The 23514-nt window shown below is 32.8% G+C and overlaps 2 protein-coding genes across 2 annotated transcripts in view; one reads left to right on the plus strand and one right to left on the minus strand.

The window, feature by feature from the left end:
- The window catches only part of LOC106708201 (E3 ubiquitin-protein ligase MYLIP), a 30002-nt gene extending 10176 nt beyond the window's left edge, over positions 1-19826 (minus strand). Inside the window, exon 1 of the mRNA XM_045684414.1 lies at positions 19679-19826. Within this exon, the coding sequence (XP_045540370.1) occupies positions 19679-19762 (84 nt within the window). The 5' untranslated portion in view covers positions 19763-19826. The remainder of the gene's footprint in view (positions 1-19678) is intronic.
- Positions 19827-20931: 1105 nt separating this feature from the next.
- LOC106708192 (V-type proton ATPase subunit G) lies at positions 20932-23508 on the plus strand. The gene is made up of 4 exons (XM_014499670.2): positions 20932-21103; positions 22110-22210; positions 22502-22600; positions 22959-23508. The coding sequence occupies exons 1-4, from the start codon at positions 21022-21024 to the stop codon at positions 23028-23030; spliced, it is 354 nt and encodes a 117-aa protein (XP_014355156.2). The 5' UTR covers positions 20932-21021; the 3' UTR covers positions 23031-23508.
- The last annotated feature ends 6 nt before the right edge of the window (positions 23509-23514 follow it).

A 23514-nucleotide genomic window follows, 5' to 3' on the forward strand; every position in this document is an offset into this window, starting at 1 on the left:
ATCTATCCATCTCTTTCAAACAATGTATCCATACTTTATTTGGTCTTCCTCTATCTTTATAGCCATCCACATTCAATCTCATTGCTTTTCTAATTAACTTCATGAATATATATATATATATACCTATTTTATATAGGAATATATAAAATGTGTGTGTGTGTGTTTATAAAAGTCTGCCAACCGTAGAAACGCGAGCTTACAGTTCAATGACCGAGAAGTGTTCCTTGTAACTGGTCCAGTGGGAACCGCGATAAACCGGGATGCACGTAATGAATAAATGATTACCAGTAATATGCTTATAGTAGTATCCTAACTACACATGACAAAAACATGAACAGTAATACCTTCTTCCTGATATGTAATTTAGATAAACAAACCAGAACGTCTCGCACTAGATGTTAGCAAAAAGAAAATCTCATCATGCGATTTGATGAAGTTGCAATTTCCCTGTACGAAGTAACATAATGTGCTTATGATTAGATTTTAATGCATCCAATGTCCACAAACCGACTACTTTATTTTCTAGTATATTGTGTGATCGTTTGGGCAAATTTTACGTCTTTGTTTTCAAATGCAACTCTATTAACCTAAATAAATGTATAAAAAAACCACAAAGACGGCGCCCACTGAATCCAAGAGCGTCCTTCCACCATGTTTGCTACACATCCTGCTCTAACATATCAATGCGTCCCTTTCACTCTTACGTATCACGCACAAGACGCGTGCGCAGTCCGGTCGCGTCGATCCGAAGTAGAATCTAGTTGTTTGTAAATAAAGTCGACCGGTTGTAGGACTGATCGTAAAACTGGTCTCATGTTCTAAATAATAATAGTGACTGCCAAACTCTAAGGTTGGCTTGGATTTTCTATATTTGTCGTCGTTGTTGAGGTGCACTACAGTTTAAACACTAGCACAAATATTTTTATAAATATGTATGACGAAAGACACATTCACACTTCAGTCTCCTTTTATTTATTTTCGTTAATGTATTTGCTAATCATTAGCCATTTATTCGACTTCTACATTTTTCATACGACTTGGGATTAATGAATCAATAAGCAACCATGTAATTAGAGCCAATATAATCACATTCCTAGACGTGCATAAATGACAAAAGACTTCTTATTAATTTTAATTTTGGAAAATGTTACTCGGATCAAAAGAGGTTTTAGTTTTTATACTTTTTACTTGTTTTAAATTGCAGCTTTACACAAGAACTTGGCACGTTATTACGTACTGGCCGCTACAATACCAATATCATTAAAATACAAAGACATGTTTAATGGAAACGCTGTGAATTTCAATATGAGTTGAAGACACTTCATAAGATGGTAGCTGACACCTATATCGAAAGTGATAAGGTTCAAATTACTTATAAATTTTTGTCAAAATATCATGAAATGAGGACGAGCATCGATGTAGCGTTCAAGGGTTAATGTACTCCGAAAATATATCGGCGTCTCCCGCTTTCACCTCAATTTCTACCAAAATACAACGTTTATTTCAAATTTTTCCGTTGTTGTAGTGATTTTTGCTATAACAAGCTTTTTTTCGAACAAATAGTATTAGTACTTAACGCTTTGGACGTTAACGTTTTAAGATTGAAAAGTGAACAACGTAAATATATAGCAATTAAAATCGATTAACATGAAGACTTTCATTTTCTTATCCCAAAGATTTAAGGGGTATCCATTATAAAATTATGTATACTTTCCTTCAACAAAAATATACAAATTAAGAATCTCGTAACAAAAGATTTTTTTTCATTTTATTTAAGTCCTATGCATAAAGAACGTATCTGAAGTTAGTTATGTAAATAAATGAGAGAAATATGCATGAACGTATACTCAAGACAGAGATAGAAGATGTTTCTCGCTTCCCACGGAAAGTGGTTCTGCACAACGATTTATTGCCAACTTCAGTTATATTAAGACCTATGACATGAGTATTGAAAGGTGGTGGACCTTTTGTTACTCATTCTGGTAAAGATAACTTTGTGGGTTGAGGTGAAGGAATCGATTACGTTTAGTTAATATGATGTAATTACTTATCTGTTAAGTTGATAGGTCAAGTTTTGAGATAAGGACGGGAGATATAGCTGGCTTTTCTCAAGACTTGACTTAATTCAACTATCTACATTATTAATTGATAATTTATAACGAAATAAAAAAAGATCAGATATTATAAAGTTGTGGTAATTAGCATATTGCTAAAAGCATTTTTTTCCTAAGCTTTTTATAAATTTATTTTCAAGCAAGTTACTAGTAAAAAACAAACTAACAATGAACAATGTCAAATGCTAAATATAGAAAATTAGATCGCTTAAGTGCGTAATGATAAACATAAATAAGAATTTTTTTATATTCAATTTGCGAGGACGCGCATTAGAATGCGAACATGAACCTTGGCTTGGGTATTGTTTTAAAAACTATTAAGTCAATACCCAGAAACGGAAGGGTTCTTTACTACTGGCGTTTAATTTCCGCCTGTTACTCACGGAAATAGACCCTCATTATATTTTACCTTTACATTGATTTAGTGCAAAAATTTTAAATTACAGCCTATAGCTGCATAGGGGCCGGGTATACCAATTAAATACCGCGACCACACAGAAAACAGGCATGAAGTGGAAGCAATTCCGCGTTGCGTCTGATGACTGTGCATGCCGGAGGCCTAATTTCAAACCAATTTCCCTTCCCACCCTTTTTTTTAATTGGATTTAGAGGAGAACATCCCCTTTCTGTGCGACCCCCTCCTCCGTTGATTAAAGGTAGATGTCCATGGTCAGCGTTCGCGTCCCTATTTCGGTGAATTCAGGAGACCGCTCGCTCATTACCATATAATATAAAAAATATATTACGAGAACTTAGCTACGCTAATAGACTATTAAATAAATATACAAGTTCACGTCATCTTCAAATTAACACTATTATATTGATGCGATCAAGCCTTGAGAATTATTTACTTAGACAGTAGACTCCGTGATGAATGATCAAACAAACATGATGAGAACAGAACATGGTTATCATCTTACCATCGACGTGTGACTAAAAATCTTTGCAAATAAAAAGATTTTCATGTAATTAAAATGTAAATTATGGTCATTAATTTTGCTTATGCATTATTTTTGTTGAGCATTGTAGTCATAATTACAGTTCAAAATATGTTATTAATTTCAGTATATTGTATGAATTATTTATGTTTTTTTTACGTCAAATGTCTTATTGACGTTGTATTTTTTAAGAGGAGGTGGTAAACGAGTTGCGGTAACACATAGGTGATCAACACCCATGGACATCAGCAACACCAGAAGAACTGCAGTTGCGTTGCCGGCCTTTAAATAAATGGTATTTGAATCATGAAAGTTTAACCATAATACGATATTGTATAATTGCGCATAAATTCCATACAATTATGTACGCTATACGTTTTATTATTTAGTTTTAATAAAATATTCACAATAACATGTTTACGGAAAACATTTGCACAATTTATTTCTATTTCTAAATGCATATTGTTTATTATGCGCAATTAAATGATAATTACGAATTCGTGGTTCGTTTTTTCGTCGAGGATTTATTACGATAATTTAGAAAAATATATACATACTAAGTGTCGCCCGTGACTCCGTCCGCGCGGAATTAAAAGAAAACATATTAAATAGCCTATGTGTTCTTCCAGATTGTGTTCTACATCTGTGACAAATTACATCAAGATTCGTTGAGCCGTTCCGGAGATACCTTGTAATAAATATTAATCCATCCATCTAATATTTCGAATTTATAATATTAGTAAGTTTATATTCTTCTTATAAGGAAAGGTGAAAAGGCTCCTAGTTAAATATACCTTTATTAACTAAAATATTCGTACAGTACTTTTCCGATATCTTGGCGGTGAAGCTGGGAGTGGCGGGTTGCAGGGAGAGGGCACTGCGCAGGAAGTGATGACTTTGGACCGTCAAGATATTTGAAAAGAACTATACATATAAAAGTTCTAATAATGAGGAAAATAGTACATAACTTACTAATTGAATAAAGCAATAGTTTTTTATTGTGATACAGAAAACAAGATGGTGTTAAAAATAAGACGAATGTAACTCTAATTACTTTATTGTTAGTTTTTTGCTGTTGCGATAAAAATAAGTTTTTTTTCTTTCTTTCAGTATCTGGTCACGTGTATGGCCATGACTTGAATTACAATGAAAACTTAATATGTGTGAATATCACTACCCAACAACTCGTCTTTTTTTAATCAAATTTGAAAACTCTTAACATAAAAATTGTTCTGTCATACAAGTTGCGTGCCGGAGGCCCAATTTTAATCGTCCTTCCCTTTTCAACCTTTTATTATAAAGAAAGTTTAGGAAGGGGAAAGGGATTTGACATAGAAAGGAGAAATATTCTCTTTCTGTGAATCCCTTCTTCCGTCAAATAAAGGTAGGCAAGACATCTGCAATTGCCTATATTTACGGGCAGCGGTCGCTTTGATATTTCTGCGAATTTAGGTGGCCGTTTAATCGCACCTTATAATATAAAAAATCACTAAAATGATGCTCCTGAAAAATCTAATTTTTTGTGTTACGACGAGAAGCCATGTTAATAATATGAATAAACATTGTGTACAAATGCGAAGTAAAACTTGTAGAACAGGTCAGATCTTTGCAGATATTCAACTTAATAAAATTGCAAAGCACCGCGCCTCAGCGTTTACAGTCTAAATTATGCGCATAATAGCCGCGAAAAATGAGCGGCCATGTTGTTTTTGCGCGGCTTTATAATACAGATAAAAAATAATACAAAAATTACTAGCAATCGCATTTAAATTTGATATCCTTTTATACCGTGGCGTCTGTGATTTCTCTCTTAGTAATTTTTTATTGTAGTGAGTAAAACCATGAGGTGTAGCTCATATAAAGCAAGTTAGTTAGACAACCAGTTTGTTTCACGGAAATACAAAGTTCAAGTGAAACAAGTTCTATTTTTGGAGATTTGCAAAATCATTCTGTATTTCACAAATCTACATATTAGTTGGAATTAATTAAGATTGAGAAGATATTAAAAAAAAAAAACTTCTTAGAAACAAGCCTTTATAGTGTTAATTAAAAGAACTAAAAATGAAATAAAAAAGACAAAAAAACTATTCGGTAAGACGATTCAAACAAGCAAAAACTCGATGATGTTGTGTCGTCATTGGTAATTACCTATGGTCACCTTCCAGTCCCATCATCAGATCAGAACCATGTCATCACAATATTCCATTATTACGGGATTAAATCCCGTGAATAAAAATATGTCAACACATGTATGCAAAATTTCAGCTCAATCAGTAACAAGGAAGTGGATCAAATTTAATTTGTAAGATTTGAACATAAACATCGGTACAGGTGAAACTAAATAAAAGCTTTTATATCTAAGTATTCAAAGTTTATCCGACATTCTTACGGTGAAGGAAAACATCGTGATGCAACCTGCACATATCTGAGAAGAAATTCAATGATATGTGTGAAGTCAACCCGCACTTGGCCAGCGTGGTTGACTATGGAATAGTCACCCCTAACTTGGGGTAGGCTCCGAGCCCCTCGGTGGGGACGTATAGTGAGCTGATGATGATGATGATTCAAAGTTGAAACAAATATATTTCCCAAGCCGCATAGTAACAAACAGTATCACAAATACGAATGACGTCACATATCAATATAACACCGGATAAACAAGTGTTAACTGATTACAGTGAGGTTATCACAGAGTATAATTCATTACTATCATAAAATGAAACATTTGTCACTTCTATAAAAAACAAAAGCATAATATCAATCCGCAAATTGTCTTTGAAAAAACAAGAATAGCAATATATTTTTATAATGTGAATTTAGTAAACCAACGAACACATAGACAGGGATAGTGAACTATTGGCACGTGACAATATCTTGGGCACGTACTAGACCATAAAATTCGTATGTGAAGAACGCGACTGAACTCTTGAGCATTTCTTGAGAAAAATGGCACTATATAGGTTCACCATTCCTGGCATAGACGAAACACCGCCTAAAGTTACCAAATTCAAAAGCTATATTAAAAATTTGGATGACAGCCAAGACTATTAAAGGTGAACTTGAAAAAAGTTGAATTTGTATGAAGCATTAAAGGCTAGTAAAATCTCTCATCTTATTCTGTCGTGTAATTGTTGCCAAGTAAAAAAATTAAATATACAAAGTACTTATTCATCTACATATATATATGAAAGAAATTCGTGTTAGTTACACTATTTATAACTCAAGAACGGCTGAATATCGATTTGACTGAAAATTGGTGGGCAGCTTAGAACCAGGAAACGGACATAGGATAATTTTTACCCCGTTTTCTATTTTTTATTCCGCGCGGACGAAGTCGCGGGTAAAAGCTAGTTATTAATAATTAGAGATTTTTTTTAACAAAATTATAAGCGAAAAATATTTTTATAATTGGTCCAGAGCATACGAGTAATGGAGGCCACGGGAGGCAAGGAGCATGAGGCGCTATTCTAGGTAGATGACTTAATGCATACATCGGGAAGTCGTGGGTTATGGAAGGCGAAGGACCGCATATTGTGGAAAGTATTGAGGAAGCGCCCAGCATTGGGCAGATGATGATAAGAGTAACTGTTGTCATTATTCTTATTCGACAGTTTCTTTAGATCTTTTAAAGCTGGGTATAGACTAGAGCATTTACTTGTAACAGAAACACGAGCCGCTCTATGATATATTCTAGTGTATCACCCTCTCGCAAACCAGACGTGCTTTAGTAACTGCTTTTACCATTTGTAAGAACGTTAGGTACATCACATAGAAATGATTGAGAAATTGTTCTAGACTCTAGTGTATATCAGCTTTATGAAAAAAAACTCTTAACTTTTTAAAGAAAATGAGAGAACTGTAGTGGACACATACATGGTAAAATTGACCCAGTTCATCTCCATATTGACGTTGGGGAATTCGTTCATTGTTTGATATTTCGCATCCGTAAATAAATAAAAAACGTGTATTGTCAATCTTCATTGCGTCTTAGTTTTTTCGTACTAAATTGTACGGATTTCTTAGATGGATGGATTTTCCTTGATTCATACATTACAAATTAATGGATGTATGGATTTCTTCATTGATGTATTAACGTTTGGACGAAATTTTCTAATCACTTATCGTACCCAGGAAAAAGTTATATCTCTTAAGAAATCTTATAAAGGTGTTGCTCTTTTTATTAGATGGCTCATTTTAGCAACGAATTTGTGATAAGTATACTGATTATGTAAAGTGAGTCAGCTTTCTTAACATGAAAAGGAAACCAGTTCCTTGTAACGTTAAGTTCAAAGGTGAAAAGGTCTTACACTTGCTAAATCTAACTAACAAAATATGTGTACAAGTATATAATAATGTATTATGTATTGGCGAAACAATGCCGTTTATCATATGGGCATAAATAAAGAGCTAATGAATAGAACACAAGGTAAAAATATTCAGGTCAACAGATTTATAAATCTATGAAAAACCTTGGTCTATTGTCCTAAGACAGCAAAAATCTGTTTTATTTAGTAGTTTGGCTGCCGCCCGCGACTCTGTCGGCGTGGAATTAAAAAAAAAAACATCCGTTAAGCCGTTCCAGAGATCACTCTTACAAACATCTATCCATCTAAACTTTCGCACTTATAATATTACGTCACAGTTTAATAGCCCTTTTATATGTGTATATATCCCTTGTATGGCTGGAACGATTTCGCTTTTTTTATTAGTAAAAATTTAGATGGATGGATGAATAATTGTTTGCTTGAAGGTATCTCCAGAAAGGCTTAATGGATCTTAATAAAATTTGGTATACACATATATCATAGCCTGGAAGAACATATAGGCTTCATATTAAGTTTTTTTTTAATTCCGCGCAGACGAAGTCGCGGGCGACAGCTAGTTTCAATATAAAAACATACAGATGTCAATGAACTTTAGATGAACAATATTAAGGTATTTACATAGTCAACACTCGTTAAACTGTTATTACAAACATTTCACGCATTCAGTTAGAAACTTGTTGGTTTAGCGTTATTGTATGAAAAGCGTAGGCGAACGAGTGGGGTTTGTATACGTGACTGCAATAGCGTACATTTCAACGTAAAAGTTTCCCTCAAGGCGATCCACTGGCACCTAAACCTTTGTAAAATCTCAGTATGAAATATGAATCGAACATCGGTGTTGCTGGAAACTAGAGAGACAATTTTTATAAATTCAATTTATTTCTAACTAGCTTTTACCCGCGACTCCGTCCGCGCGGAATAAAAAAAAAAAAAAGAAAACGGGGTAAAAATTATCCTATGTCCGTTTCCTGGTTCTAAGCTACCTACCCACCAATTTTCAGCTAAATCGATTCAGCCGTTCTTGAGTTATAAATGGTGTAACTAACACAACTTTCTTTTATATATATACTAGCTTTTACCCGCGACTCCGTCCGCGCGGAATAAAAAATAAATAAAACGGGGTAAAAATTATCCTATGTCCTATTCCTGGTTCTAAGCTACCTGCTCACCAATTTTCAGTCAAATCGATTCAGCCGTTCTTGAGCTATAAATGGTGTAACTAACACAACTTTCTTTTATATATATAGATATTAATAGTAACCTTAACATAGTCATGAACTCTGTTGACCTCTTATCGGCTGCATATCAGTTAACGGCACTTGTGCAAACGTCAATCATTAATTGTATGTTAAAATACTCATCACGTTGCAGTAATTATGGGTAATTAGAATTATCGTAAAACATCTGAATACATTATGAATGTTTTCTGTGTAAATTAAAATTATTTAATAAAAGAAATAAAACAAAGACTTATGAAATAATGTAACGTTACGGGTAGGGTTGCCAGGTCGCCAAACCTACTGAGGGACAGATCACCCAGTTTGGCCGGACATTTGGGTAGAAAGGTCGGACACCCTATATTATTTAGAATTTTGTCTCAGTATTAATAGGTACACTCTCGTTTGGGAAATGTAAAAAGCCTAACAAAAGCCGGACAACCGTTTATTTTGGCCGGATACGCAATCAAAAAGCCTACCTATGTCCGGCTTTATCCGGACGCCTGGCAACGCTAGTTACCGGCTAAATTTTAAAATTGAATTAAGTTGTTTCTTTCTTACCAGCTACTACAATGACTTGATTGATTTTTTTTTACTGATAGCAACATATATCTTCCTTCGGAAGTGAGGGTATCTAGGTTCAAGTTTATATTGCATTATTATATTATTTTAAACAACGTATAATAATTATATTGTTATCAGTCGTTGGTTTGAATTAATACGATAAATGGATCATATTTACGTCATTCAAAATAAGAGGCTTATTTTTTTCGATAGCAAGAAATCTATAATCCTTTTAATAAACTAAGGTAACACGTGTTACCTGGATTATGATTGACGGATTTTAAACTTACTAATATTATAAACTAGCTTTTACCCGCGACTCCGTCCGCGCGGAATAAAAAAATGCACACAAGATAAAAAAGTTCCTATGTCCGTCTCCTAGTTGTAAGCTACCTCCCCATAAATTTTCAGCTAAATCAGTTCGACCGATCTTGAGTTATAAATAGTGTAACTAACACGGCTCATTGGATTTCGATGAAATTTGGCATAGATGTAGAACATAGTCTGGAAGAACACATAGGCTACTTATTACTTTTTAATTCCGCGCGGACGGAGTCGCAGGCATCAATTAGTAGACTATATGTGTAAAAATTCATTTAAATCATTTCAGTAGTTTAAAAAAACAAGACATAGTGTTACTTTTGCGTTTACAATATTAAAGTGAAGATTGACTGGAGGACACTATTGAGATTTCACAATTTGGTTTGTCTTATGTCCACTGGGTATGATAACTTTGTCGGTTACATTACAAAAACATATAAAAAAACATCTGTTGTTAGTTAGCAACATTGGCAATAGAGGTCGCTGAGGAGATAAACGCAGTGAAGCATATTTATCGAGGTGAGGGTGGGAAGGTACGAAGTAAGCCAAGGTCTGCGATCGTGCTTCGCGTCACGTCTACATTGCATGCACTTTATCAAGCTATTATCGATCTTTATCCCGAGTGTGTAAAGCGCAATTCAGGTTAACATTGATATAGTTTAGATGGTTAATAAGTCTATGGTCTGGTGAAGAATTTAAATGATGAAGAGCTGAATATATGGTCGTGTAATCCAATTTGGATTAACCTGTGGAGAACCGTGTCGATACGTTGTAATTGAAATTAAAGTAAAGGACGAAAAAAAAAAGAAATAAACAAATGAGTAATTATAAATGAAATTATTTACAATAAATAATTCGAATAATATGGTAATATTATCTGCTATGAATAAGTTGCCGTTCCATTGAAGACAAGAATATATCGTCATCCCTTTCATTGTTTTAGAAGAAATAGAGATAGCATTATGTTTTATACACATGTTTCGCCAGTGGAAACTTACCATGATATGCAAATTAATGAAGATTAAAAAAGTTCGAATAACCGAACGGATGCCGTATTCAATTACATATAGCGAAAGCAAGTTTTTGAAACATATTAAAATGGAATTAGTGAAAGTTGTAACTTGGAGGATGTTCGAAGTTCGACACAACTTTTAACAAAGTCTGTTTTGTTTTATGAAGACCTAAAATTAAGATTTATAAATCTCCTTTTAATTTTACTAATATTATATATGCTAATGTTTGGATGTATGAATGTAATTAAGTTTTTTTTAATTCCGCACAGACGGAGTCGCAGGCGATAGCTAGTTATTAATATAGAAGGGATAGTATCGTATAATTTTTCATTTTTTTCTCATGAACTTGATGACTGAGTACAGTGGGTTTCTACTGCCGTGACTCTCCTACGAACAACAGACAACAATATCTGAGTACATGTCACCTTCGAAGTCCGTAGTAACAATATGGGCATATCAAATTAATGACGTCACTGATAATAACCAAATTACTAATTATTACCAACCGGAACTTAGATATCAAAAACATATGTTATCTACACATTTTTATCGGACAGACATGTTTTATATTTATAAATGAAAGCGTATTGTGTTATTGGGATGAATGTTGCAACAAAGTATTAATTTTTTATCTTAATGTGGCAAACAAGCAAGCAGCTACTTGAATTCTTCAGAATAGCGAAGTGACTGTTGTTCATTGACGTCTAAATTTGCTGATACGTGGCCTACCTTTAATCAACAAAGGGGGGACGCACGGAAAAGAGATATTTACTGTGCGTCCCTTCCTGCCAAATCCACTTCTTTATAAGAAAAGGGTGGGAAAGGGAAGAGCACTAACATTAGGCCGCCGGTAAACTATATACTCTGTGGCACTCTATAGTTCCCCACAGAGTATCTAAATATTTTTCAAGGATCTTACAAGATGCCTTGTATTTCTACTGCCAAAACATATTTTTGTACAGACGTTTTAGGGGTTAACTAAGTTTATAAAAACAAAAGGTGTTTTGGCAAAGGCAAAAGGGCTCATCAAAATAATACAAGAAAAAATTCGATATACATACTATGCTAAAAAAAATGTTAATAGTTAAACTATGCAAGAAGTTTTTGCCGCGACATAAAAAATTACTGCGTGTCTATTGTAAGATAATCTGTACTAGCTGTCAGTTGCTATCCGCCATAACAGATATCAATAAATTTCCCGCCACACCCACGGTTTTTTGGCGCTATTTTAAAGTTGGGCGGCCATTTCTAATGAATATAATAATATTACGCAAGCATAAAATCACTCACGACTATGTCATTAATGGTTTAGTCAAATAAGAGAATAATGTTCATTATTCTATTTTTATACTATATTATTATATATTTATATTATATTATTATATATGAGCTAAACAATTTATGTTTCTCGTGTATATTGCTGAACTACGACATTGATAGTTTACTTTAAAAGTCACTAGCAGATAAATTTTAAATATATTTTGTAACATTGTGAAATGAACAGCTAATCAAGCATTTAAAGTGGGTTTCCGAAACCAAAAACCCCGCTTAAAACATATTGTTATCTCTGTTTTGTAAAAGATAATGACAGGGACGATATGTTTTATAAAGAAGTTTTGATCTCAGAAAACAACGATTAGTGATACACCAAAAGATTATGTGTATACTGAAGTAATTAGAAATACAGATGATTTCCCTTTTTTAATTAATTTTTAGTTAAATTTTAGTAAACTGTATGTAAGAAACTTACAATACTGTGTTTTATTGCTCATCGAATTACGTAGCGTTGTGCAAGGTTGGTACTTTGACGTCATAGTCCAAAGTCCGTAGATTTATTGGGAAAGTTGAGTAACATGCTAGTTACGTAACTCATCCCGAGATATTGTATCGAAAGTTACGTTTTAAAACTATCGTAAGTGTTTATGATTTTATCATACTACAGAGCACAGTATGTACTACTCTTCCATACATCTCTATCAGCCGAAACATCTGAATTCACTCCTTTTCTTCAACTTTCATACAATATTTCATTCTTAAGTACAGTGTAAACTCTTTATAACGAAACTCAAGGGACTGAGCATTTTTGTCGTTATAGAGAGTTATCGTTATATTCAGTCCGTACAAAAAAAAACAACTAAATTAACATAACATTAACAATAATACCGAAAATAAATATTTACTGCCTACAAATATGAACACATTTCTGCGTAATAGAGAATGGCGTATCGCTATAAAGAGTGTTTCAATATGTGAGTTTTAACGCAAACCAACCAAGTTGGGCTCACTTCAACGTTACAGGGAGTTTATTGTTATAAAGGATAACGTTATAAAGAGTTTACACTGTATTTCTAACAATGCAAATTATGAATATTTTTTACATAGATTTCAATGTATTATATCCGTGGTAAAGAAAATAATAAGAAAAATTCAGGTTCTTTTTTATATAATAATCGATAATGTTTCAATGTGGTGATGGTACATCCCTACAACTACCGAAAGTCATGTACACAAATTATTTGTTATCTCTCTTTTATTAAAGCGAATGAGAGAGATGGATATATGTTTTAATTCAACATAAACATTCGAGCTACATACAAATTGAACATATCGACGGTGGAAAGCGTAAACGCTGTAAACCCCGAAAGTATGAACTTTACAGGAGAGCCAAAAAATCATAACTCGTGAGCTGATACGCCTACAAGCATGCGGTATTTAGCAATGTTGTGTAGTTTGTGCTAACCTATAATAAAATCATTATCGTTTGATAATGGTTGAAATTATTAACGTGTGAAAAACATATTCGCGATTTCAAGGGTTACGGCGTTTATGCTTTCCAGCGTCGATATGTTCGTCGTATCCAACTCCCATTTAAATGGAACACAACACTGAAATCAAGGATATTAGTACAAAGTCCACAATTGTAATGGTTCAACGTTCAATGTATTAGATTGAATTATTTTCAAGAGCTGCAAACAATTCAATTGGTTTTAACACGTGAGCAAGTGCCAATTGGCCTAGTTGATGAACTACTTCGAAAAATTAACAAAAAAATTTGCTCAGCAAGAGTAAACGTTATGGTAAGTGCAGATCTCGTTTCGATCCAATTTCAAAAATGAATAGGTAGAGGGACGTCAAATGCCATACATTTCAGCCATTACGATATGTCACCTTTTCAATTATTTTGAGGTAACCATAAATATTTTGGAATTTTCGAGATTGTGCAAAAAATATCCAATTTTTTTATGGAGAGAATACTTCGATTTTGGTTCGAAACAAAAAAATGAGAATAAATTTATTTTGAATTGCCCCTGAGTAAAAGACTCTTGTTCCCGATGAGTCAAAACAAATGCTGGGGACTGTACCCGCATAACAATGTGACGTCACCGAACAAAGTCCACGTATCCAATTGTAAAGTCCAAATAAAGGTTCCATTTTGTATGTCGAATCATTAATTGGTACAAATTTTATGGACAACTTTTATATTTCATGTCCTATTTCACAGCTTGATAAGACAGTGTTATAATGCTAATCTTTAAGTAACACAGATGTATAGGTTACCTAGTTCATTTTCATACAAAAAAGCGTAGAGGTAAAAAACATGTAATCTTTTTTATATTATAAGGTGGCAATGTGCAAGCGGTCACCTGAGTCCACCTACATCAATAGACATGACACATGCGTTGCCTACCTTCAATCGATAGAGGAGGGGACGCACAGAAAAAGGATATATCCTATTGCTATGTGTCCCCTCCTACGTTAATTACTAAAATTAGGCCTCCGGCACCACACTCATAAGACTATACGCGAAATTGCTTCCACTTGTCTTCGTATGGTCGTGGTATTGCACCGATCGACCCGACACATTCGTGCACCCAACAAATATTGTTGTTGCGGGATCTACCACAATAAGTAATTAGCCCACAAATATGTTAGGAACAATAGTTATGTATAATTGCTAAATCAGTTACTCGGTAACTTTCCACTGACAAACAAAAATCTAGGTGAAACAGCAAAATAAGGGGAACATTTATTTAAATACTATATATAAAGTATTTCGCAATTTTCCTATTCTCAACTAATTCCGTAAAATATTGTCAGCAGTTACATTAACATGGACTAATGTTTAAGTAAGCATTTAATTTGACACCGTATTTATTGCAATTTACATGTTACAACAAAATGCCGTTTAGCAATATTGTAGAATGTCAAAATTTTATGCAATAGTACATGATTGACACGACAATTATAGTCTTTATCAACTAAAGTAAAATAATTGAATCCAATTCCTACTAACGATGAAGCATCTTACAGGAAACTGTCACCAAAAACCCCTTTGTACACAAGGCGAGGAAATCTTCGAAATCCAACGATTTTAGTCGCTTAGCAACTTACGCAATACATCATAGAGTACACAGGCATGAGTCGCAGTCATTTTGTTTTTTGTCGCAAAAACCAGTCTCTCGCAACCCGTTTGTTAACATCATCTTGAGAAAAGTGGCCACGATTATCAAGATAACGGAGTAAATCTATACAGTTTATATGTAGTAGTTATGTTTGTACTGACTAGATGACTCGCGTAGAAGATTCAACGTGTTTTTTTTATTTCCCTCATCCCTGCTGCTATCAGTCCTGCAGCAACCTTGGCTTCCTTAAAATTTCCTTAAATGACTACGAAGATTCAATGTTGTGTGTATTGCGCGCGCAACGCGATACTCGCGCAAGGATACAATATTAGATTTAAAGATTTGCTTGTGTACGAAGGGGCCAAAACGTATAACAACTTTTCGCTATAGTTTGTGTTTCCTACATTTCACTGAACTGTATAGGAAATAAACATTCTGGATTATTTAAATAAGAAGTAATTAAATGTACTTTACTTCTTCCGGCATCTTTGATTGTTAGACAACGTGTGTGGTGTATGTAAACATTTTCAACGAAACATAATCACTATACCCTACTTCCAAGGGTAATAATAAACCCACGAATACAACTCGACATTCTATTGGTTATTTGGTTAGGTTATTTCAGGAATTGTTTCTATCTAACGAAATATACAGTTGGCCATTTTTTTACATTTCACACAGATTCTGCGTATCAATTATACAAAATATTATTAAGTTCTTTAAAGTAATTTTTTGTCGGACAAACTCTAAAACTACTTAACATAGATTTACATTTTTTACAAACTAAAAGAAGTGGTCTCTAGTCTTGAGTGACTTTTATTTAGTTTCAACTAAAAAAATATATAAACTTCTTAATTATACTTTGACGTCATACAATTATCTTAGTCATCAGATAAATTAGAACTAAAGACAATTAAAGGCTCTCATTAACGATAATTAAAATATTTTTTAATTATAAGGTTAACATAAATAAACGGCTTTGGGTTTTGTTTCCTTTTGCCTTGAATTAATGTCGACTGCAGGAAAATATTAACAAAGACCCTTCAGATTTAAACGCGGGTTAAAATGACAATGAGATTTTAAATTTAAAAAAAAAACGTAAAAAAAACTGTGAATTTTTAAAACATTCGTACAAAATATTATTGCATACGTTCTCATTCTTTTTGCAACAGAAACAATAAGATTTTGGTGTGTCTTTCGTCCGTGAAAAAACATCCTTTAAATGAAGTATGAATTATTGCCAGTATTTATAATATAAAAAAAACGAAAGGACTACAATTTGTAACTTGTGTCCTCTCCTTAAATTGTAATTCATGACTTACAAAATAATCGCTCATTCGCCCTCAAATCACAATGTCTAGTCAAACAAAATATCTGAACCGGTGAGAGAGGCGCTGCTATCGCGGTTAGTTCTGTCAGAATATGTATAAAACCTAGAAAATGACATGACAGCTACAGTGCAAAGATCTTGTGACATTTTTTGACGTTAACAGGGTGGCGCTTGTGAGCTGTCATAATTTAGTTTGACTTATGCCAAATAACTTTGTTGGTCTATAATGCACATCTTTATACTAATTTTAATTGTGTCTTCCACGTTTCTGTTCGCGGTACAAAATTTTGGATGCACGTATTAAAGGAATAATTAACATTGTTCTTTGAAGTCTTTGCAATCGTTAATTGGGAATTTGTAGTCTAAACTAAGGGCCTTAGTAGCCACTTAATGGCAATAAGTACGACAAAATTATCACACGACAACTGATAGCATATTTCCTAAAACGATAAAGTGTCTTGACGATTGAGGAAACGAACATCTAAATAATCAAACAATATAAGTGACATGGTGGACATGATATGGTGACAGCTAAGTGTGTTGATACCCTTATTTAAGTTTAAATACTGTTTTAATTGATTAATTTAAAAAAAAAGTTGGAAACACTATGAACTGTACATTTTAACTAACAATAACATACTTATTACACGTATGTGCACCCTGTATATGTCGGTATAAGCGATCTCACTGAGTTGTTAAAAAAAAACTTACGTACCAAAGTGGATGGACAAACCAGCAATGAGGTTATAGACACTTTTATTGTAACTGACTGTAATATAACCTGTTTAATATAAATGAGTAATAAATAAAAAAAACAACGTAGTTAAAATTGTGCAGAAACTAAAGTTGTGTGACTGACTTTAGGTACACGTACACTTATTGTATACAAAAACAATTTTGTTATTTCGTGATCTTTTTTCACCTTTGCTTAATGAATGCATTTCCTTCCAATACAAGGTAAAGAAAATGTTTGAAATAACAAATTCTTTGGCTTTGCCACCATTCGTATTCAACAGAAATATGTTTAATTCCCTAGCAATATATTAATATGAGGACATTTATCCAAAATAAAGTTAAACTTATTAGACAACAGTGTTATGTCTTATAATTATATGTTTTTTATGTAATTTTGAACATTATATTTATAGGGAAAATAATTATACTATTATTACGACGTCCCATTATTATGATAAGTAAATTATTTAATTTATTAATCCTTATCACTCATTGCGTGTTACAAAAGCGACTTATCTGATTTTTTATAGCGTCTTTAAAATCATCCAGGACTTGACCTCTGTTACGAAAGGGTCAATTTAAAAGATGATCAATGACGTCATTACAGACCTTACTAAGAAAGCAGGCCGCAAATAATTTGTATATAATTAAGTTGTCCCTGGTCACGTCTTAAAAAACGTCAACGTTCCAAATTCAAAAAGCGTCCATTTCATTTTGATCACGCAGCGAGCACGTGTCTATCGCATGGCGTGTAGAGAGCTCAGCTGCTGAGTGGACTTTGGACCCGAGCTACAATCACCGGTGAATAACGTGCCTCGATTTAGCGCGGATCGTATTATTTTCATTGAACTAGCTACCGCTAGGCTTGCAATAGTTACAATAATGTCGTAATCTCGCATTTAACTTCATTAAAGTTTCAAAACGACGATATATTATTTTATTCACGTAGCTTGTTATATCCGAATCATTACGCACAGATTATAATTACTACATTTGCAACAATAAATGTGGATTAGGTACATATTGTTTATGGTTTTTGAAAAATAATCATTATAGCGATGCGCAACGAAGCAATAATTTTATTACTATATCATCGTGTTGAATAATACAAAATCATTAATTTTACAATAATTCAGTCGATCACGATATATACTAAAAATTATAGGTACACGTTACCTATACTTGTTATTCTTACGTTACTATGTTATGAAACAACCCAGCTAGAAATGAAAACTTATACATTCTATAAATAATTACATACGTTTAATTCCTACTAAAACTTCTTGTCATTTACGCGAAAAATATCATCATCGTAACACCTATTTTATTTGTATTCTTCAACCAGTATAAATCTCTTTACTAAACGAGGTTAATTAATAAAAGAATCCAAATCTCATTACATTGTTCAAGCAAATTTTATGGCGCTTCGCACAATAATTTTAGATATCAGCGAGATGTAAAGGAATGCCCTGAGCGTGCTTTTCTCCACCCGGAATAGGCTCACCTGGCACCCTTAACATTAGCTAAGCACGAACAGTCATAAATTTTGAATTGTATAATACTTATCAATGAATATCAAAAGACAGAAAGAAATTCATTTATTCAAAAGAAAAGGTGTTCATTCGACATGTGCTGCGGCGGGTACCGCAACGCCGATTTTCAATGAACCCTAAAATATGGGTATAGTAAATAAAATAAACATATAAAATAAACACTGAGTCATCCGTGAGACTTAAATTTAAGACAAAAATTGCAAATAACAAACATAACGTACAGACCTAAGAGAGAACAAAAAGAGTTCAATAAAATAAAAAAAGGAAAAACATGACAAATCCAACAAGGATACAAAATCTTACTAGTATATTGGCAACTCCAAGAGGCCGAAACAAATCCGAATGCAATTTGACACAGAAATATCTAGGTTTTTTGATTATGAATAAGAAGATTTTTATATCTTTTTTTAAAGGTAATTTTAGATTTAAAAAACAGCCTATATTTAATTATACTCTGGAATGAATTCAATACATGCCAGGCAATGAATTTTTGCGCCAATGTGTTTATTTCAGACACCTATATAGGGCGATTGCGTGGTAATTGGCTACAATAATGTTTAACGCAAAGTTAAAGATCATTTAGAAACTAAACAAAAAACGTAAACAAAAACAAAACGTTTTAAGCGTTTCTTAAGGGTACGTTTAATTTAACTTACAAAGTTTAACTTTTCAGTAATATTCTTATTGGATGGCGTTAAAAACAAAAAAAAAGACAATATCTGTGTAAAATACAATTTAACGAAATATCCTTACGACGAATAACATTGGCCGGTACAAAAAACCTATATTTAAAATTAAAATAAAGTAACCTTATTAAAGGAAAATAAATAAATACGTAAGGTGAGCGAACAATGCCGAGTCCAAAGTCCGCAAAGGTAGACTCAATTGAAGTGTGAACGTGACTTGGTTTTTGACGACAGTTAATAGTTTCACTTCATTTGACAATTGATACTTGGTAAAAAATATTTCATGTTTTAATTGCCTTATGAAATGAAAAAACATGGAATAATGTTAATAAGTCACATAATAAAGCAGTAAATTTCATAACATTATTATCTATAACTATTTATACCGTAGTAAACAAAGACATAACCAACTTATGTTATTTAATAAAAGATGTATATAACTTTGAAATGCTTTAATATAATGAAATACTAAAACTTACTTTTTCCAGACAATCTTGTCCAATAGAGTTGGGGTCCACTTTGACTTCCAAAATCACAGAATTCGGCTGACTAACTAACCACATTTTGGATAATTTATTGAAATCAAAACCGAAAACTAAATGAAAATATTTAGGTCGAACGTTATTAAATTACTAATAAACGTTAAGTTTACACAAAATTTTCAATGTTTATCTCACTCGCGTGAAAAATTTGTTTAAAAATGTCTTTCGCAACACGCTCTGTGAAATGTTTATCGCGTATTCTTTGTGGAAGTAAAACTGTGAATACTTCCATACGACGGCCATACTATGTTAAGTTTGCCACCGAAATGATAAAGAAGTGACGTCGTGACGCAGCAACTGACTTTTGTCGCGGTTCTTAACCTTTACGTTCCTAAGGTGCAATTCGTATTTGTGCTGTTACCATTGCCTGCTGATAATGTTGTGTTCAAATTGATTTTCATTAAAACACAGCAATGGATTTTGTGCATTGTTAATAGTTTTGTCGTAAAACTTTCACAGGTAACCAGAGTTATTTCTCTTTCATTATTTAATCCTATAAAGAAAGAGACAGAACTAGTGCTCTTGATTTTCCCCAAAGCAGAGTGCACACTTGCTTGTAATACGTTAAGCTACAATTGAACATAATTTAAATTAAAACTATCTACTATTATCTTAGTCCTAAGTTAGGTCAGCAAAAAGGTATATTTTTTTGTTAACTAAATAAGAATAATTAAATAGTCAATGTTCAGACAAAGTCTTTTCAACAAGTTCCAATTTCTATCCTTTAATTAATGTTACGATTTTTTTTCTTTATTCCCATTACTTTTTTCTACAAATATTCAAAGAAGAAAATTAAAGTCAAAATTTAATTCTGTTATGAAAGAAAATTGTTTTAATACAAAGTTTACTAAAAATTATGTCAACGCCACCTTTTGTAAAATTAATTTGTAAAATTTTATTTTTCTAGCAACATTTTTGTTTTTGCTGAGCGAATTCCGTTACAAGTTGCTTCCAATAAGTTGTTTTTTTTTAAGGTCTCATTTAAGTCTCAGTAAATATTATTTTGCTGATTTCTGTACAAAGTTATATTCTATTAAAGACACAAAATCAAGATCATAACTGAAAAATATATTACCCGTTCAAAATAAAATCTAAATTTGAATTAAAAATCAATCCGTTTCACGCACAGTAGCATAAGCACGAGCTGATGACAGCGCCAGTTGTGACAACATGTAGGAATTAAAATAATCATATGACTCTTTTCCTTTGCGACCCAGTCAGCTATCGATTTGTGTCTTGGTCTCAGTTCTTATAACACATTTTTGTGCATATCGTTAGAAATGGCGAGCCAGACACAGGGGATCCAACAATTATTGGCTGCTGAGAAACGCGCCGCTGAAAAGGTCTCCGAGGCGAGAAAGCGTAAGTGACTATTGTGTTAATTCATTGCAAATTTAATTGCCAATTACATGTTCTGTTGTCTATATCGTTCGTAAAAGGTATTTATAACTGATATGTAGTGATATATGGCGTATAAGATCCATAATTACAGTTTGGGCGTAGTCTTCAAATCGTCACATGATTGTGACCATGAGATATTGTTCGTTCTAGATAAAATACATCTTTGTTCTAGTAAAAAAATATTTGATAAAAGATTGACCCTACCACTTCATTGAAATTATATTTAACATAATCGGACATAATGAATTGAATGAAATATTCATATACCCTTCTCATGTAAGACATTATATCCAAAAACATTTTATAAAATCCTTATAGTCTTCTTATGTAAGGTTTGGAAGTAAATTTATATTTGAAATATAAGAATATTTGCGTATTTAATAAGGTGGTGCTGTTAAAAAAATATTACCAAAGGCCGGAGGTAAACAGGCACCTAACTCCCATTAAACTCAGAATTAAACCTTAGAATGCTAAACAAAGAATGAAAAAATGTTGCCAATTCACAGTTGCAAAGTTATTGAATGATCACAACAGCTGATAATCTAATACCTCGCTTAGTTTAACTATTCAAAAACTTGTGCAAATAAGTAAGAAAACAGATTTAATGCTCTATATTTAGCTCATAAACATAATGAGTAACAAGTACACAAATTTGAATATTTCCCTATAGTTGAGGACTTAAAACATTGTTAGAACAAATACAGAAAGGACATACAATGTTTATCATTTATATGTAACAAATTCCATTATGATTGTAGCTTAAACAGCCTTAATCTTAAATCATTCTTTCTAATTCAATATTCATTCTTCTCTATCAATGCAGTCTTATCAGGCTGGTCATGGTCATTGTGTATCAATAACCTGATTCACAAGCTGCCACTACTCCTCCCTGATCATTGCCTGTTTTCCACATTGTTGCAAGGAGCTCCGAACATCTGTTCTAATCTGGTCAAATTTAATATTACAGGGAAAGCAAAACGCCTAAAGCAAGCTAAGGAGGAGGCTCAGGATGAGGTTGAAAAGTACAGACAGGAACGCGAGAGGCAGTTCAAAGAATTTGAGGCCAAGGTACATTAACCTGCTGGTTTCTTTTTACACTATTTGCCATGCATACTCATTAATTTTAAAAAGTTGGCAATGTATTCATATACTATTAAAGGAATATCAACCATTATTTATTGTTATCTCTTGTCAACCAGAGCAAATCCATAACATAAAAAGATTAGGGCATATTTAGTGATACCTAAGAAAAAAAAATTTGGTGACTAGTGACCTTTAATATTTTGAGTGTTGAACTTGATGAGAATTTATATGGCATTAAATGTGTTACTTCATTGAATTATTGTTTTTCCGTTGTAGCACATGGGTACAAGGGAAGGTGTTGCCGCTAAAATTGATGCTGAGACCCGGGTTAAGATTGAGGAGATGAACAAAATGGTCCAGACCCAGAAGGAAGATGTAAGTATTTTGTTATCAGTAATATGAACATCCATATATTGAAGATGGGTCTTTAGAAACACTTGTAGATGTATATTGTTATCTGTTTTAAAAAATTATTGTTCCCATATCTATTGTTAGTGGAAATTCACAGATTCTAACACTTAAACAACAATTTACTTTAATTACAAGATATTTGAATAAAGGATAGTACAAAAGTGAAAGTTCGATCTTCAATAACCTTGGGTTTTACTGCCTAATCTTTTAATTTTTTTTTAATGTATATGTGTATGTAATTTAGTATTACATAGATAAATAATACATTTGAAAAAATTGAATTTTATATAGTAAGTAAATTTTTAACTGGCAACATTTTCAGGTAATCACTGACATCCTCAACTTGGTGTATGACATTAAACCGGAGCTTCACGTTAACTACCGCATACAATAAGTCAATGTGTTTGTTATGGTCAAATTCGCATCTATGAAATCTTAATGCGAACTCAATTATTATAGTTCTTATTGTTATTACACTGTTTTAAATCTGTAGGCATTTGGCACAATATTAGAGCGCGTAAACGTCAAAGTGACAGTTGCGCGGCGCGGGAAAATGCAAATGGCCGCCATACTCGATATGTACGAAACGAGTTTGCTTAATTTTTTCCCTCTTATTAAATTAATTATTACTAAATATTAATAATATTTACTCAGAAATCAGCTCGATATCATTCCAATGAGAAGAAACGTCAACATCGGTCCGCTATGAACGCATATTTTAACTTATAATCTTATTATTCCATGTTGTATGTTTAATAGAAATAAATGGATGTTTAACTATGAAGATTTTGAAAGTTTTTTTTTTAATCTTCAACTTTATCGAGTAGAAAGTTGGTGTACTTTATTAGAAGAAATATATTATTGATGTAACATATTAT

The sequence above is a fragment of the Papilio machaon genome, chromosome 26, assembly GCF_912999745.1.
Source record: "Papilio machaon chromosome 26, ilPapMach1.1, whole genome shotgun sequence".
NCBI lineage: Eukaryota > Metazoa > Arthropoda > Insecta > Lepidoptera > Papilionidae > Papilio > Papilio machaon.